Source organism: Balearica regulorum, chromosome 21, assembly GCF_011004875.1.
Source record: "Balearica regulorum gibbericeps isolate bBalReg1 chromosome 21, bBalReg1.pri, whole genome shotgun sequence".
Classification (NCBI taxonomy): Eukaryota; Metazoa; Chordata; class Aves; order Gruiformes; family Gruidae; genus Balearica; species Balearica regulorum.
The window spans coordinates 4810510-4827957 of NC_046204.1; the positions used below are offsets into that span (position 1 = coordinate 4810510).

The 17448-nt window shown below is 43.0% G+C and overlaps 1 protein-coding gene across 4 annotated transcripts in view; it reads left to right on the top strand.

The window, feature by feature from the left end:
• The first annotated feature begins 3286 nt into the window (after positions 1 to 3286).
• SLC25A33 (solute carrier family 25 member 33) overlaps positions 3287 to 17448 on the top strand; it is a 28317-nt gene continuing 14155 nt past the window's right edge. For 2 of the 4 annotated variants that reach the window (XR_012838563.1, XM_075773194.1), the window contains exons 1-4: positions 3287 to 3453; positions 12250 to 12429; positions 16149 to 16226; positions 17150 to 17250. Coding sequence is in view for 2 of the 4 variants with exons in the window: in XM_075773194.1 (XP_075629309.1) it covers positions 3404 to 3453; positions 12250 to 12429; positions 16149 to 16226; positions 17150 to 17250 (409 nt within the window). In the remaining 2 variants the exon portion in view is untranslated. Of the gene's footprint in view, positions 3454 to 7013; positions 7182 to 12249; positions 12430 to 16148; positions 16227 to 17149; positions 17251 to 17448 lie in introns of those variants that run through there. The other 2 variants (XR_012838562.1, XM_075773193.1) reach the window with 1 other exon arrangement.

The window sequence follows — 17448 nt, forward strand, 5'->3', positions numbered from 1 at the left end:
GCTGCTCCTGCTCCTGCCTGGCCCTTTGCCTTACAGCAATGCCCGCTGCCCAGTTACCAGCGGACAGCTGCAAGAGATTCGTCAGTGTGCACAGGGTAAGGGCAGGGAAAGAGCAAAGGAACGGCAACAGAACACCGCAAACCGAGGGAAAGGACACCCATCCCATGTGCACATTCTGAAGGTTACTTAAACTGATTTTCCCCTCCTTCTTTGTGCCCAGAAGGCACAGCTGCTTCTCTCCTCAACCTCCCTTGCCATAGCAACTTCCCATCCTTTTTCACACAGCTTGCGCAACTCTGGCCTGTCGGATCCTGTCAGGATCAGTTTCCCCCATGTCTTTGTGCCCCTAAACCAGCTGACCAATACCTTTCCTACTTAAACATCTCACCTTCTTCCTCTCCCTCCCATGTAACAGTCACCCCATCCACTGTTGTCCTGCAAGGCTGATTTCTCCTTCCTTTCCTTTGCCCCCTGCTTGAAGCAGATTTTCTTCTGTCGCTCAGGTCAAGCTCCTTGTTTCCACACTGTAAAGGGCTGCCTGGCACCTCCCCAGGCCATACAACCCCACTGATCTAGGAGCTGTGTTCCTGAAGTTTGCTGGTGGGCTAGAAATAACCTCCTGCCACTGCATCTCTCTCCACAAACTGGTGTGTTTGTGCACATTCGCACACTCTGAGACGGGCTGCTTTGCCTCTGTGGAACTGGGAGCATAAGACTGGAGCTCAAAACTGGTTTTGATGTGTGTGGGGAGATTTTTTGTTTGGATATGCGGGAAAACACTTGACCAAGCCCCTCTGAACTACTTGTATGTATCTGTTATAGGGCCCTTTGTGTGTGAATACAAAAGGCTAGTAGTCCTGCCTTTGTGCATTTGTAGTTTGTGTGTAAACAAGAATATTTGGCCCAGCTTTCACTGTGTATACATGTGTGCTTATGTGAATCCTTACCTATTTGCAGTGTACATGTGTACCGCTGTTGTGTTGAGCTGGAAGTCTTAGCAAAGGAGCCGGTCCTCACAGCCAGTTCTGGGTGTGTTGGTGTTATCAGGAGCCATAGAGGGGGTTTCGCAATGCTTATACCTATCTGGAAGTTTTTGTCATTGTGATAAGGTCAGTGGGTTTTTTGGCTGGTGAGAGGCACTATAAACAAGGTGGGCCTCCAAAGATCACATGGTGGTTGAATCAATACCTCAGGCAAACAAAAGAGATATGTTAATAGAGTCATCTGCATTCTGATAAACCTGCAATCGTTACCAGCTCTCTTCTGAGTCATATCCTCTCCAGACTTTTTTATTCTTAGATTCATTTGCATGATCTGTTGGGATTACGCTTTAGTGAAAACTCTTCATTTATCTCACCCTTTGACAGCCCAGCATCCTTGATATATTTACAACTAGCAAATCCATGTTGCTGCGCAGATCTCTGGTATATATTCTAGGTCATTACAAAGAGTAACTGTATAGAATCTTACTGATGACTTGGGGTGCTCAGGATCCCAGGATGTATGGGAACCAGGTGGTCAGAGCTGTAACTTTGCCTGAGATCCTATTTGCACTTAATGCTGTATTCATTCCTCAGTTTCAGCAAATTTGGTAGACAAGGGATCCCATCACCCCTGTCCACTAGACTGATTCTGCTTCATTAAATCATTACTCTTCAGCTACCACGCAAGATCACTTAGAGGCAACCGTTCTTTATAGCGCCCTAGGATTCATCATCATCACCTCAAAAAGAAACAGAAAGGTCTAGAAGGGCTGTTCTTTGGGGAGTGAGAATCCAGGACAGGCACACCAAAACAGCATTGACCCCATTGTGGACCCAGGTATTGCTTCACCTCTTGGTTTTAACCCTTACGCCATTTTTTTTTTTTCTCTGAGTACGCTGAACTTTAAACTCTGGGAATGTGCGCACCCAAATTTCAAACTCCAGCGCCTAGCAGTATTAGGACTGGGAAGTTTGGGTCGTGCCATAAGGCAGGAGTGAAGTTCGTGGCTGGATCTGAATTCAAGCTAGGAGGCTGTTTGTGCAAGCCTGTTGTCAAGGATAATAGAAATCTCATGTATATGGAAAACATGCAGATCCAGGGTCCTTTTGTAGATTTTAATGTTTTCCTCAGGATTTTAACTTTCATGTTAAAAGCCAGACATTTGTAAATGTCCTGGCTGTGAAATTAACCCACGGCCTATAATCTGATGGCATCTGATGAATGAATGTAAATCACTGCACTGGGCCAAAGTTCCTCCACTGACTTTAGGGGTGTGTAAATTTTAAAGGCCTCATGTCATGTGTCCCTTAAATACAAATACTTCTAAAGATCACTGTTGAGCCGCCTCTCAGAAATAGTCAGCGGATCACTTACCCGGCAATGCAGATGTCTGAGCTTTCCCCCAGGGCATTCAGAGGACTGGAGGAAAGCTGCAGGCTCTGCACATGTAAACAGCACTTTGGGTTTTTTGTTGGATTATTCAAATAACTGAGATATTTCCTCTGTGAAGAGCCATTTGCATAAACAAGAGCTTGCTGTTTCTGGAATCCTTGGGGACTAGGGAGGGAGAAGGACTATTTCCATGCTGCTCACTGGATGCCACCATTCAGACGTGCCGGAGCACAGGCTAAGCACGGGATGATTTCCATACGTTTCCGTGCCGTTGGCCCATTTGGCACATCTACGCTCTTCTTGCGGGGTCTCAAGTTTAAATAAGCTGCCTACCCCATCCACCCTTGCAGCGTGCGGTTCAAGGACACGTCGCGAAAGGCTGACATCTGCAGCGAGATGTTGCTGCTGCAGCTGACGGGGTTTACAGCCATGGAGCTGCGCACGCCTGTGGCTCACACCACAAAGGACCCAGCCCGAGCTTTCTTCTCTACGTGCCGGTTTACCTTACATCAGCACCCGGGGGCACGTATACACCGAAAAGCAGGGGCCCAAAGCCACTCCGAGCCTCAGCGCTGGCTCAAACGCAGCACGGATAAGGCCTGAGGAGCGCACGCAGCGGGTGTCACTTCTCCGAGGTGTCTGCGCTTCTGAAGACCAGTCACACGACCAACCCGCTGAATCCCGTGCCTGTAAGGCCATGGGCCTGCGCTGTAAGGCCCGAGGGGATGCGCGGGCCAGAGGCATCGGCCCATGAACGCAGTCCTCCCCACGAACCCGGCGCGTTCAGCCGCTTCCCGGGCCGGAGAACCGCGCCCCCGCGCCCTCCCTCCCGCCTACGGTGGGGCACAGCGAGCTCCGCGCCCCCGGGCTGGGGCGGTGCTGCCCGCGGTGACGTCACGCGCGGCGGTTTGACGCGGTACGCACCGCCCGCCGGCGTCACGTGCGCGCCGCGGCCCGGCTTCCAGCTTCCGCCGGCGGCGCCGGAGCCTCAGACTGAGCCGGCGGCGGCAGCAGCAGCAGCAGCATCATGGCGGGCGGCCCTCAGGAGAACACGCTGCTGCACCTCTTCGCCGGGGGGTGAGTGCGGCCGCCGCGGCGGAGGTCTGGGCCGGGGGCGCGGGGCTACGGCCGCGGTGGAGGGGCTGCTGCCGGGGAGGCCCCCGGAGAGGGGCGCGGCCGCTCCCTCGGGTGAGGGGCGGGCTGGCGGCCTCCCCTCCCTCCCCCGGCCTGCCGGCTGTGGGCAGCGGGGGAGCGGGCTGTGGGCGCCGCGCGCAGCCCGCCTCTCCTCCACCGCCTCCCTCACGAACCCGCCTGCCCTCGGAGCAGCCGTGTCTGTGGCAGCCGGGCGGCTCTCTCCTCGCCCTCTGTGAAAGGAGGCAAGTGGTGCCTTACCAGAATTAGAAAATACATCCTTAGCAAGCCAAGCAGGAAGGGGAAGAAAGGATCATGGGGTGACCTGAGGTCAGCGCTGGGCAGAGTTACTGGGCTGCTGTGATATTTAGCTATATATAATTTCAAAATTTTACGTAGCTGTGGTATCCGGCTCTGTTAAATGAAATGCTTTACTCTAAATCCTGCCCTCATGTGTGGCTCCTGGTGAATCGAGCAGGAACTGAGGGATGTCATCCAAAAAGCATTGTCCAGACAGCAGGCCTTAGGCTTTTTGATGGACCATAGCTTGATCTTGCAAAGAAATGTATTTGCACAACACTTTAGTAGGTGACAGTCAATAGTGGAGGCTGTGTAACTGCCTGGTGCATATAATTATACTGAAAGGCAAGCACTCCAAAAAGGGAAAGGGGAGGGAGGGAAGAGTTTCAGAGAAGGTCCTGGCACTTCTGAGTAAGTGACTTGGCACGCCAGCCCACTGCTTTGAAGTTCCTGCAAGGAGTTGCAAACATCTTATTTTTGTTATGTTAAAAGTTCAAAGTAACAACCCCACTCACCCCAACCCACAAACCACCAACCAAAAACCCTCCCAAAAAGCCTTGTTAATTAACTTATTACACTAATTTTAATAATAGTCCAGTAAGATCATTTTATAGTGTAAATTATTTTTTTTTTAAAAAATCATCTGTTATGCAGATAATAAGTGCTGTTGTATGCACTTCTGTCCTTATCAGAAATCTTCTTTTATTTTAATCTTTTTTTAATGGCTTAAACTATCAAAGTAGTAGAATATTCTGTGGTGCTTGTCAGCTGTCAAAAGTTAGGAAGCCAACATGAAATTTGTTGTTAGCTTAAATCTGTTTAATAGTAGACCGTTTAAATCTGTTTAATAGTAGACTATTGTTTCTTCTCTTGTTAAACAGGAGACTTCAGTCTCCTCTGACGTGTCCCTGGAGCAGTAAGTTCATTTAATATAATATTAAACCCAACAAAGTGAAGTTTTTCAGAGACACTGCTCTTGTTCTGCTGACTTGGATACTCTGTGTTGTTCCAAGTCCTGTCTTTCCCTTGCCTCCCCCACACTCATTAGAGTAGCACCTGGAGCACATGACAGAAACTGGACCTGCATGTACACATGCAACTTGTTTGGATAGTAACAATGCCTGTCCAGAACTCTAGGTGTCCTCACATAACTTGTCAGACTATAAATAAATAGGAATTTTAAACTCATCGGTGTTTTAATCTAGTACTGGGTGAGCAGCATCTTCCTTACTCATTTAACGTACCTTCTCTAAGGATCCTAGTAAACAAACATTTTCTGCCGCATGCCTGGGAAGTCACCAGGTCCGATCTGTTTTTGGGGAGAGCTTGGGGGGAAAGAATGGAAACCTAGCAGGGAATACGCTCCGACCACTCTGGTATAATAAGATTGATCTATTTCTAAAGCAGCAATGAAAATACAAATAAATGGTCTTTTAGGGTGTACAGGCCTTCAAATGTTCGTTGCTGGACCTGATTCTTATTCTGCTTACTTACTATTTACAAAGACACAGAAAAGTGTACCATCATTTATCTCGCTGTGATGTTGCGGAAAGGAAAATGAGACAGCAAATTTAGTCTTCTCACACACCAGCCAATGCTGAAGTGTTTGGTCCACCACCCACCATCAAACAGTGTATTTCAGAGCGGTTCCCTGTTCAAGGCCCTGAACTTCCATATCCTGTGTGTGTACCTATCTACTAATGCTATTATCTCTGCTTTTCAGGTGAGAAATGCAGACTTCTTAGGGTAGAATAAGAAACTGAACATCGGGTTTGATCTGTTGCCCAAGCTATTAAAACACCTTTCTCCACATGTAAGAAATGTAGTAGAAAATACGTCATGTGTTTAGAGGGGTGCTGGACCCGCCAGCCGATAGGCGAGTTAGAAACTCAAATCATATTAGATATGAGGCTCTGTGCCATGTCTGCCTTGTGCATGTCGATTTTTAGTAGTAGTAAAGGATGCCTGCTCAATAAATTCTGATCAAAGGAGCTCAGCTGTGATAATATTTGGCTACATCTGTGACATCATTAAAGGAATTTTAGAAAGAATTGTTAGTGTGCTTGAGCAGTAGTCTCTGTTGAGGTCCTTCCTCAGTCCTTCAAATACCTTTGCACTTTCTTTTACAGAACCCTATGATAATAAATGGGTTGTGTTGTGATGCAAAACTGCAGAACAAAATTATAAAGTTATCTCTGCCGCAGAAGAAAGTGTTGGAAGTTCAGAATACTTTTTAAGTTGTATAAGATGCTAACCTTTGTTCAACTGTAAAATATTTTTTGCAGATAAAGCAAGAGCAAGTTGTTGAAGGAGACAGCTTCCTAATAGCCGACTTACAGGCAGACAGGCTCATTGGCTTCCTTTTGTTTCTGTCAGTTCCTTTTAAAGCTTACACTGGTAACGGCAAACCAAAGGGTCTTGGCATTTTGATGGGAAGATGACTCTGAGGGCAGGGAAGATTTCAGAAGCAGCAAGGAGAATGATGTCTAAGTTGCACAACAGATGTAAGCATGTTTACAAGTCTGTTCCTGCTGAAGTCAGTGTGGTTGTTGCTTATTTTTGTTTGGGAAAAACAGTGGCCTATGCTGCAGCAGAGGTTACTCCATGTTGTCTTTCCAGCTTGAGTAATACTGTTTACTACAGGGATTTCCTAAGAAGTGGTATTTAGGGGCTGCAGTGACCTTCATAGAACTGGCAAAGAGCAAAAACTGGGAACAAACTCTGTCTTGATTTTGTATCAGTACTGTGTGATACGTATTCTTTAGTAGTTTGGTTCAAAGTGGGAGGGCTGTTTGTTTGAATAAAACCATGTTTATGACGTTTGTCCATAAATCCCTTACTCCTATGGCTCTGAAAAGCAACCTTAGATACCAAAGCTTGCTTAAGCCACCTGTAAAAGAGTTGGAGGTGTATTTTGGGAAGGTTGAATTGAGGGCATAGTGACATCTGTCTCCATGGGCATAGGTTGATTGTCTGGTTGCAGCCGAGAGGTGTTTGATGCGCTAGGTTGCCAAGAGCCTTGTTCAAAGTGTTGAATTTGACCTGGGCTTGCTGGAGTGTCTAGTACAGGTCACAGAACTAATGAAAAGTTACTCCCCAAATTAATAACTGAACGATTTGTGAGGAAAGAGACTGGTATACTGCTCCCACAGATGTTAAGCAATGTGCTCATGCTGGCAAACCGTTTGGGAAATGATGTTTCCATTTGTGGAGGGAAGCAGTCTTCACCTGAAGCGTGTGTGTCTGCTGTACTGCGCGTGGTCCAGGACAGCTCGAGTTGATGCTGAGATTGACTGTCTGCCAGCCCTATACCTAGTTTGGGTTCTCATGTGCGTTCTGCAACTCACTAACAGTGTATCAGCTCAAGGAACACAGTAAGTGCTTAGAGGAATATCCATACATGATAACATTATTAGCTGGAAATTTATTGAATGCTTAATAACTCAAAATTAAGGCATTAGGAACAGTCTGTATTGCTTTGGTACCCAATTTCCTATGGCATCTGAGAATCCAGCAGCTTATTTTGTTTACAGTCTTGATGATGCAGTAGCAAAATATCAAAGATATAACCTACTTTGTTTATGCTATGCATGTTGTGCTAGAGCATGTGGCATGTTTTAGAAAAACAGAATGAAATTCCTATTGCAAATGCAATCTCGTTCACGCTTGCTGTAAATACACTGCTCACTTTGGGATTTCTTTATCTGCCTTCACAGGCATGGTCCTATACCAGCAACCAGGAAAGCAGATGGTACTCTGCCCTGTTAGTGCCATGGTTTAGCTGTATCTCTGGCTGTCTCACTGAATTCAGAGTCTTGCAGTTGTGTTTGGGGAGCTCTACAGGCTTCCGAATACATCAGAGGGGTCCAGTCAATAGTACCAAATGATTTCTGGAGGTGTATTTTGACCTTTAAAGCCATATGTGGTGCTATCCATCAAGCCTGAATTCACGTATACTTGTCAACCTGGTTCTTAAAGTGGCCTGTTAAGTATAGTTGCCAGACTTTGCACTAATACTTCTCTTGCAAGTGTTTTGCTTGATGCCTGTCTGTCAAAAATTCACTGTTAAGTGTTGAGAGTAGTTGCTGTCCTTTGGGGAGGAAAAGGTAATTTTAAATGCTGACATGGCAAAATGTGTCAGGCTGGGTTATAAGTCCTCTAACCAAGCGGCTCATCACCTTTGCTCATAATTTTGGTAAAGTCAGGGGCACGCTACTGAAAGGTCATGAAAGGTTTGGATGCTTTTTGTTTGTTTTGCAGAACTTCCTTTGATGTTCAGCATTGTGTTGTTATTTGTATTAGACATATTGCTCAGTGATTAAATCTAGGACAGATGAAGTAAGCTCTACTCTTAATTAAAAGATTCTTGGCATCTATATCAATTGTGCTAGTGGGTACTGAGAGTTTATTTCAAATGCAAGTCATTGCTATATGGGGTGTGGACTTTGTAAAGAAGGCAAGCTGGCAGCAAGAGAAAAATTGGAATTGGATTTTGAGATTTACGTCCTTGGCATGTTTTTTAAAGAGTGCTTTCTTTTTATGGAAGTAAATAATTTTTCTGCAGCTCTTAATGTATGCTATGTTATGTACCTCCATAAACGCAAAGTATGTTTCATACTCTCAGACCAAGAGTTTCCTTAGTTCCTTTTTTTTGGAGATCTCAAAGCAGAGAACTCTATTTTACTGCTGTAATGGCCATATATGCCTGGCCCATCACATAACTAGAGGAGGATTCAAAGCCTGGAGTACAAGTACTGTTTTTCTGGCAGCAAGTGACAGGTCAAAGCTGAGGAATTGTTGGGTATCTCACGTTGAAGAGATTTTTTTATCTGATACATACAAAGCATAGCTGGGAACCTCTTGGTACATGGTTGCCTGTTGAAGATGCTCTACCGTAGTGTTTTGTTTCTGGGGATGTTTCTATCTTTTGACTAAGGACAGATTTAGACATTGTTTTGGGATTTTTGCAGGAGGCTAGTGCAGTAAACACTGCTTAACATCTCTGGACCTGTAGTTCTGCACTGATGTATTGAAAAAATCCTTGACTCAAATGAGTATGAAGATGTGGTGGTTTTGCCTGGATTGCAGCATAAGATTTTCCCAAATGAAATTTCTCTGGCTGCATATCCATAGTCTGAATGTTTCAGGGTTTATGGCTGTTAATGTTGCTGAGGAAGGCTGGTTGTTTTTCCTTTCTTCCCAGATGTAGGCGTTTGGAACACCCTAGGAATACAAAGTGTTTCTTTTATGCACAGTGTGTTATTTTTTCAGCCATCTTTCCAGGGAATAGAGCAACACCAGGGTATGATGCATAGAATTCCCATGTGGAGGAAAATCAGCTCATCTGGAAAAGCTGCCCAATACATCAAAGTCCTTACTTGAACTATCTGCTGTGTATTTAGATTTGGGACATAATGTATGCACCCTGTTGACATTCTGAGAATTGCTCTGTTAGATAATGCTTTCTTCTTAAATGTCACACTGACAACACAAACTCTGAGCTGTTAAAACTGATGATGCAGATATTAACTCATTGTGTCAAATATCAGAGGATTGCATATCCATTACCAGAAGTACTTAAATATTAAACGCTGCATAAATTAACTGGATTATCAAACTGAAAGGATGAAAGGCAAGGAGTGGGCTAGGAAGGCAAGATGACAGCTGATGCAGGAAGGAATATGCCAGCGAGGCTAAAAAAATTGTGTGGCAAGATGTCACTCTAGACTGAGCAGCTGGTAGTTCAGAAACAGCAAATGGAGTTTGTGTTCTGAATTTATGAATTGTTACTGTGACAGTATTGTTTTAATGTTCATAAATGTGAAATAAATGAAGACTGAAGACGGAGTATGCAGCAGTGGAGCATTGGTAGATAAATGAATTGGGAATTAAGGCAATCAAATTATCTTCATCAAGTTCCCACAGACTTACAATTTTTCTTGAGTATGTTGATTAGTCAAATGTTAATTATAACATACTTGGGTCTGTATTGGATATACGTAGTAGGAAAGGTGGCAGTGGGGATCTGCAAGAGGGATCCTCAAAACACTTCCTGCTCTGAATTGTAAGTATGAACTGTGGGAACAGGAAAGGTTTTGCTGGAGAAGCCATTCCTGACCTCTATTTTTCCCCCAAGATCTAATTTCAGAGAAATGTGAGCAATGTGAGATGCATCTGACAAAACAGAGAAGGATAAACTGAAGTAATGTCCTCCAGAGTAGTATTGACACAACAGAAGGCTTGTGTCCAAACCCTGGTTCAGTTCACAAAATAATCAGACACCGACACAAAATAATCAGAGGCCTGATAAGGTCTCTGTGAACACTCATTTTTAAGCCAAATGACACAACTTCAGCTGCTATGTACCTAGTTCCATGAACAACTTTGTGACTTTATTCAGCAGTCAAAGCATAAGTGGTTTAAAAGGGATGAAGGCAAAGCTCTTTCTTGTAGTATCTGTCACTTTGGATTGTCCCTGTTTTTTTTTCCCCTTTCAGTAGGGAAGAGGAAGAAGCAAGAACTTAAAGGAGAAACGCACTGAAGAATGTTGTTAAATTGTATTGCCAGTCTCGGTGAAAACAGTTTCTTCTGTTGGATGCGTTTGTATGTGAAAAGCATAGCGTTTGGGATCATGTACTTGGGCAGAATCTTGCACAACATGAAAACTAGTGAGAAAGTTGTATTCCCCAGCCATGTGGTATCAGGTGTACTTTGAACCTCATAAAGAACCTTAATTTTTGTGGTTGTACAGCTGCTGTGGCCAGGCTGTTAGTGCAAATGCAGGGGCTTCAGGGTTTTGGCCAAGAATGGTTACAGTTTGATATAAGACATGCTGTTTCAGCAAGCAAAATAAGCTGTACTGGATAAAGCATTTATAAACTGGTATGTAGCTACAGCTTGGATTTTTCTGCCATTCTTTAATTACCACTTTCCATGTGTTTAAAAAAAGACTCTCCTAATAAAATAGTTCATGTATAGATGGGGCTCTAGAAAATATGCATTAGTATCTTTATTAATGTCCTTTTATGGATCTCTGTTCCCAAATTAGTGCATGCAAACTTCTTATGACTCTAGCAAGCAATACTTTTTTTTTTTTATGCAGAAGACAAAGGATAGGTTTGGGTTGTTGTTGTTTGTTTGTTTGTTTTTTAATTCATCTCCCTTTCATGGAAAACAACTTGCAATTTCACATGAACATGAAAGAGAGTTAAGTTGTTGACTCGTGGTGTTTTCTAAGGAAAATCACAAACATGGGTTTTTGAAGGAATCACATGCTTTGACACTTGTGTAAACAAAGGAAATATTTCCTTGTCAATAGGTTCAGTTGTAGTAAAAGCTGTTGGAAAAAACGTGAAATCTTTAGTTAAGTTTTCCTAAATCCCAACATGTTTGATTAATAAAATTTAGATATAGTGCTTTTTAGCCAACCTCAACGTTATGTTTAATTGTGAAGTTTGACAGAAGGGACATTCAATTACCAAAGAGGAGCAGCAGCAGGGAGAGAATTGGTTTGATCAGTCATTTTCCAGATCACTGATTAAAATGAAATTTAGGACTTGTACACCTTATATTCTTCGCCTGGTGTGCTTTTTCTGAGGCTCAGTCTGACTACAGTAAGATGACTATATGTCTATTATAGGATCATTAATTTCTTCTTTATATATATGTATTTATATGCGTGTGTCTCTATACGTATGTGTATATACACACACATGTGTGGGTGTATAGTATTTTATTTTTGTCCTTCTGTTACCAGAGGACGGGAATTCTGTTCTTTAGTAGCCTTTCTGTCCTGTTACTCTGTTTTCCCACCCTCCCTCTCATCCTTGCAGCTTTCTTCCCCTCTCCCCCCCAAAAGTTGATATCCATTGTTTTTAAGAGGGCCTAACTTAGTGTAGTTCTGATATTTGCTGCTTCTGTAGACAGTTGTTTTAATCATAACTACTGAAATTGTGAAGAATTATATTGCTGTGTTTTCAGTCTATATTGTCCTAATCCCCAGTGGCTTGTTGTCATCTGCCAGCTTCCTGCTTCCCATAAGAAATATCCATCCAAGGGTATGTCTGTTTTAGGACAACTGCCTCTGAAACATGGATGCCTCTAAAGTTTTTACAGGCAGAATTCCAAGTCCTAGCAGAACATGGGACTGGCAGATGGTCAGTCAGGGATTTTTGTTAGTGCTGGGTATCATCTTGGTGTTTACCATTCTCATCGCTGCAAATGATCATTATAAGTTTCTCAACCTTCTCTCAGCTCCCCCAGGGCTTGGGAACAGTCTCTCTTGCCGAATGTCAAAACTGCCCTGCTCCTAATAATTTGCCCACAATGCGGAGCAACTGGAGACATGTCTTCAGGTTATATTTGTACACCATGCTATGATTTGACACATCTGTGCAGCTATGTTGTCCTGACTCTGTCTTCTGTTTAAATTGTATTTTACAGATGCGGAGGAACGGTTGGTGCCATCTTTACGTGTCCCTTAGAGGTAATAAAGACTAGGCTCCAATCTTCAAAGCTAGCCTTCCGGGCTGTCTACTACCCACAAGTCCAGCTGGGGACCATCAGTGGTGAAGGAATGGTCAGGCCAACGTCTGTATCACCTGGGCTCTTTAGCGTTCTCAAGTGAGTACTGCTCCTCCTGTCATTCAGTGGTGCTTGGCACAAGTGATCTGAGTTTGAATTCCTGTGTGCAAACATAGAATGCAAATTTTGCTCCCGACTTGCACTGGAAGGATTCATGTCAGTTGGGCATTTGCCTTCAGCAGTAGAAAGATAAATTTTCTTTTAAAAACACATACGTATTCAGGACTCCTGAGCATTTCTTTGAACTTCCGCAGAAATTTGCTTCCAGCACTTAGAAATTTTTCAAAGTGAATTGATTTGAACAAGTGTCTGCAGGTGCTATTTTTAAATTGCCTCCTCACATTTAGGCTTCTTGGTAGTTATGACTTCCTAGGGATCGATATGCAGGACATACTGTAAAGTCTTGATATGCCTTAGCCTGTGGGAACTATCACAGAAAATATTCTGGAGGAGAGGATTTTTTCTCTCTTTCAACACTGAGAAGAGTCATCTTTGTCTCTTATTGGGAATAATCATGTTTACTGTCTCCTTTGAGCATTGGAACAGGTAATCCTTACTAGCTGGGGCCAATTCTTGGCAAATGATTGAAGGCCTGAATAAGCCATATACACTGTCTTTTTCTTTTTCCTGGAGCCATTCCCAGTTTTCTTTGAGTAGCTAGTAGAGATGCTTGTTACTATTCCTGCCCATGCTAGTTACCTGTTTGATGGAGGAAGTTTTAACTCCTCTCTTGAAGTGCTCTCTCTTTGGAGCATCATACAAAAGTGAGAGCCTGTAGCCTTTCCTTCACCTTCACGGGCCAGCGTTGTAACAAGGTTTCTGGTTCTCTGCACTCAGTGGTGCATGTCAGCCCGTGATCTATCTTTGAAGTCAGCCCTGTTTTGAGCATGTGTTTGAACCAGGTGAACTCCAGAATTCTGTGTTCCCATATATTTTAAGTTACGCTTCTCTGCACTCTTATGTGGATGATCTGTAACTGAAACGTATGGGAGGGAAGGAAGGACACTTTGCAAAAGCAGTGTCACTAAAATATAATGTCTAACTGGGGTCTTGGGATCTTTTATCTTTTCCTGAGCTATAGCTGACTTAACAAACTCTCCTCTGCTATTAGATGTTGTCTTCGCCAATTATTATTATGCATTAATCCTATCTACACCTGTATTACTTACAGACTCTGTTAAAAGCCTTCTGTGTGGTTCAGACTGCAGCAGTTGATGCTCCAGCTGTTCCCTTGTCAGATGTGTATTCACAAAGAGGAAATGTGAAATCACCCAGCTTACAACTGCTCAATAGTTTTACCAGCAACTCTAAAGTCCAAATCTCTGCTACTGTATTTCATATCAAAGCACCATAAACTTATGGTTCAGACCTCATGCAAATGGAATGAGTTCATTTGGATCATTGGGCACCCCAGGGTGATGCAGAGAGGTCCTGTTTAGATCAGGTAGTAGAAATGCCAAAGAAAATAATGACTAGCAAAGCAAGTTGAATGATTTTATGTAAGGCCAACATGCTTGGCAGATTGCCTGGGGAGAAGCTGCACAGTTATATAACAGTACAGTGCTAATTCAAATTCTCTGCAGAACTATCTGGCTAGAGTCATTCTGGGACTTGAGTTTCTGTATTGTAAACAGTGCTTCCTTCCCCTGCCAAACATTTCACTGTCTATTTGGAGGTGAGTCGACCAATTCGTGACTGAAAATGTAAGGTAGTGCCAGTTGCCTTTGATTTTCATCTCCTTTCCCTTGCTATCTTTTCACCTTGCAGCATTGGACTTCAGGCAGCTGTAACTAAAGAAGTGAAAACTTAAAGGCACAAGGCTCTTAATTCATCCTCTTGGCCCATCTTTTTCTGGGGTTGTCCTTTTTTTTTTTTTTTTTTTTTTTTTAGGGAGAGAGGAAATGGTTTAAAATTGGGTCAACCTTTTAATATATTTATTAAGCTCATTAAATATTGTGACTATGATCTTGATTTCATTTCACTTCAGGAATTGGTCAGCTGCATGTATCACCAAGTTTTTGACCTGCTTGCTTCAGAGGAATGAGAAGTGAAAGCAAATATTTATGTTGTCATTCCTTTGCAGGCAGCATCTATGAAGAACAAATAATGCTATTAATTATGATCTTTCTGATAAAATACAAATGTGTGAAGAAAGAAGTGAAGTTGGATCTCTTGCTTTTACTCTTCCATCCCTTTCTCAGTTCTGGTCATTCATGCATTGCCAAACAGGATATCACTTGGGCCCTCTAGTTTGAGAAAATTGTTTGGCTAAAGAAGCAGCCGTTAGAGCCCGACATACAAAATTGCTGTGTAAGAGTTAAAGGTGTTGAGTATGAAAGCCCCTTAACTGCTGCAAATAGAAAGAAAGTAGGTACTGGGGAGGGCAGGTTAAACCTGCTGCTGAATAGAAAGCACTTCAGAAGGACAGGCTGTTTTTGTCTAATCCATTTAAGATTCTGATGAGTCACCCCAGCTGGAATCTGCAGTCGTGACTGTTAAGTGACAAAGAACAAGTAGTTGGTGGATCTGTCTCCTTGGAGACATTCAGCCCTGGAGTTTACACAGAAAGTTTAAGTCAGCTGCAGAAAAAGTGTTTCAGAAGCTCCTACATCTTCTGTCTAATGAGCTTGGTTTTGGAATCTGTGAGGAAAATTCTCGACAGTGCTAATGACCTAGAAAGCAAATTCTGAAAAACTGGCAGTTCCAACAGGTGCACGTGAACTACCCGTGGAGCCCGGTGTTATCTGGATTTTCTTGCATGGTTTTCACATTGTGAGTTCAGTTAGGAGGACTGCAGTCTAGCAGGTTGTGCACTGAAATCCCAGTGATTACTGGACTGTACCTGGCTTTCACTGGTAAATACTTGGCTGTTTACTAGTGTTTGGCTGTTGTTGTAGACCTTGTAAAGATGTCTGCTGTTAGTAGTGCAAGGAATTTGAAGATAAGTCTTTTCTAATGAGGCACTTCAGCAAGGTATTGTACAGAGCTTGGCAGTTTATCCAAATAGTTCATCTTCTTCAAAGAAGTCCTAGCCCAGCATGTCTTCTGAGATGTGAGAGAAGATGGATGGGAATGGCTTTGGAAACCTGGGCTGTAGCAATTGCAGAACTGTGGGAAAGCACCATTTGGTGATCTTCCTGTGTTAGACCTGATCATGAAGTCTAGTCCTGACAGTGATTCACAGCAGTACCTATGTAGTTGGAGTTTACTTGGGAAAGATGATGTGAACTCTTTTGAATGCCCTCAAAACCAGATATCCCTGAACTGCCTGGGGGTACCGAGCTTGTAGTATGGTTGTCACATTCAACTTTCACTCTGGGGAAAAACACATGACTAGATAATTGTGAAAGGGAAAAGGATTTCTTTCTTTCGTGTCTTTATACAGGAAGCAAACTTTTGAATTGCTTAGATACAGAGAATGCCAAAAATATTCTTTGTTTATCAAAGTGAACTATCACTGGATTCTCCATGAAACTTCAATTCCTGACAGCTTTCAAAGAATGGCAGTTATAACCTTATGCCATATGACACACTTTTGCCTGTAGTGCACTGATGTTTTATGGTATGGTGGCTTTTATTCACTAGTGTATAATTCAGCTAACTTTTAAAGTATATTATGTAGCTTAAAAGCTAACAGCTTCACCATGAATACTCATTGCTTTTGTATAGTTCTTTTGACAGACTGACTGATGGAACAAGGAGCATACCTTTTAACCCAAACACTATCTTCTTTTTTCCCTGTTTGTTTTTATTTTAAGGTCAATTCTGGAAAAAGAAGGACCAAGGTCACTCTTCCGAGGGCTGGGTCCAAACTTGGTTGGAGTTGCACCATCAAGGTAAATAGTTAAACTATTGCTGAAAGACACATTTAAGGTACTAAGTCATGCTGCAGTGCATTCGTGATTCAAAAGAATAGGTCATGAAGTTATCCCATCTGTAAACTGAGAATTGTGCATGTACACTGCACAGTGTACATATCAAGAAATACTTCTAAAAATCTGTTTTACACTTGTATGACACTGGAAGGTGCAGATTAAATAAGGCACTTAGAATTTAAGTCATTGCAAGACCCACTTACGTGCTTCAGAAAACAAGAGAAAGGAGTGCAGAAAAATCTGTAGGATTAATATTTGCATTTTTCTAATATGATCTGCTACTTCCCTGCGAATACACAAAAGTGCTTGCCAAACACTGAGTAGGAGCTAGATGTCAGGGGAGAGGAGTACCTATCTGATCCTCGATTGCCTAAATTATTCTCAAAGGAAAAACTGCAGCTGAGGGGAAAAGTCTTGCACTGCTGCCACATAACCCTGAAGGGGTAGGTGTGTCCCTCTTGTCCCTCTTTGTTTCTTTTTTTTTAAACAGCAACAACAAAAGTAGCTACAAAGTTTGTATTTGGAAGTCTTACAGGGACCTAAATGGTTTCCACATCTACTACCTATGACCGTCCCATTCTTGGCAGGGCTGAAGATCTTTGTGCCTAGCAAATGTTAGAACTTGTTAGCAATCAGAAAATTGGCAGATGTTCTCTGCCTGAAATGGAACCAGTTAAAAAGGAACTTGAAGAGTGGTGTACTCCCTCTCTGGCCTCTTGCCTAGTAGGTAGGATGTTCCCGCTGGAAGTGGGGAATCCTATTTCTGTACAGGTGATCTTTGCAGCAGGGATCTGAATCCAAGACTGGAAGAATAGTAATATGTCTAATTTGACAATGTATGTATTACAGTGCTTTTCTTGTCTTTTTTTTTTTTCCCCCCACAGAGCTGTCTATTTTGCATGCTACTCCAAAGCCAAAGAGCGATTTAATGGCATTTTTGTGCCCAACAGCAACATTGTGCACATCTGTTCTGCAGGTTCTGCTGGTAAGTATTTGTAATTCAACTTCCGTATGGTCTGCAGCAATGCCCCAGTGTCCAGCCCCTTGCAATACATGCATTGGTATCTGGCTCTGAGATGCACCCTAATTCTTTAAAGTATTTACTCCAAGCTGTTGTTGCTACAAAATGACTTCTATCCTCAATAGTTAGGAAATGAAAAGAATGAATCATAAGGGGGGGACT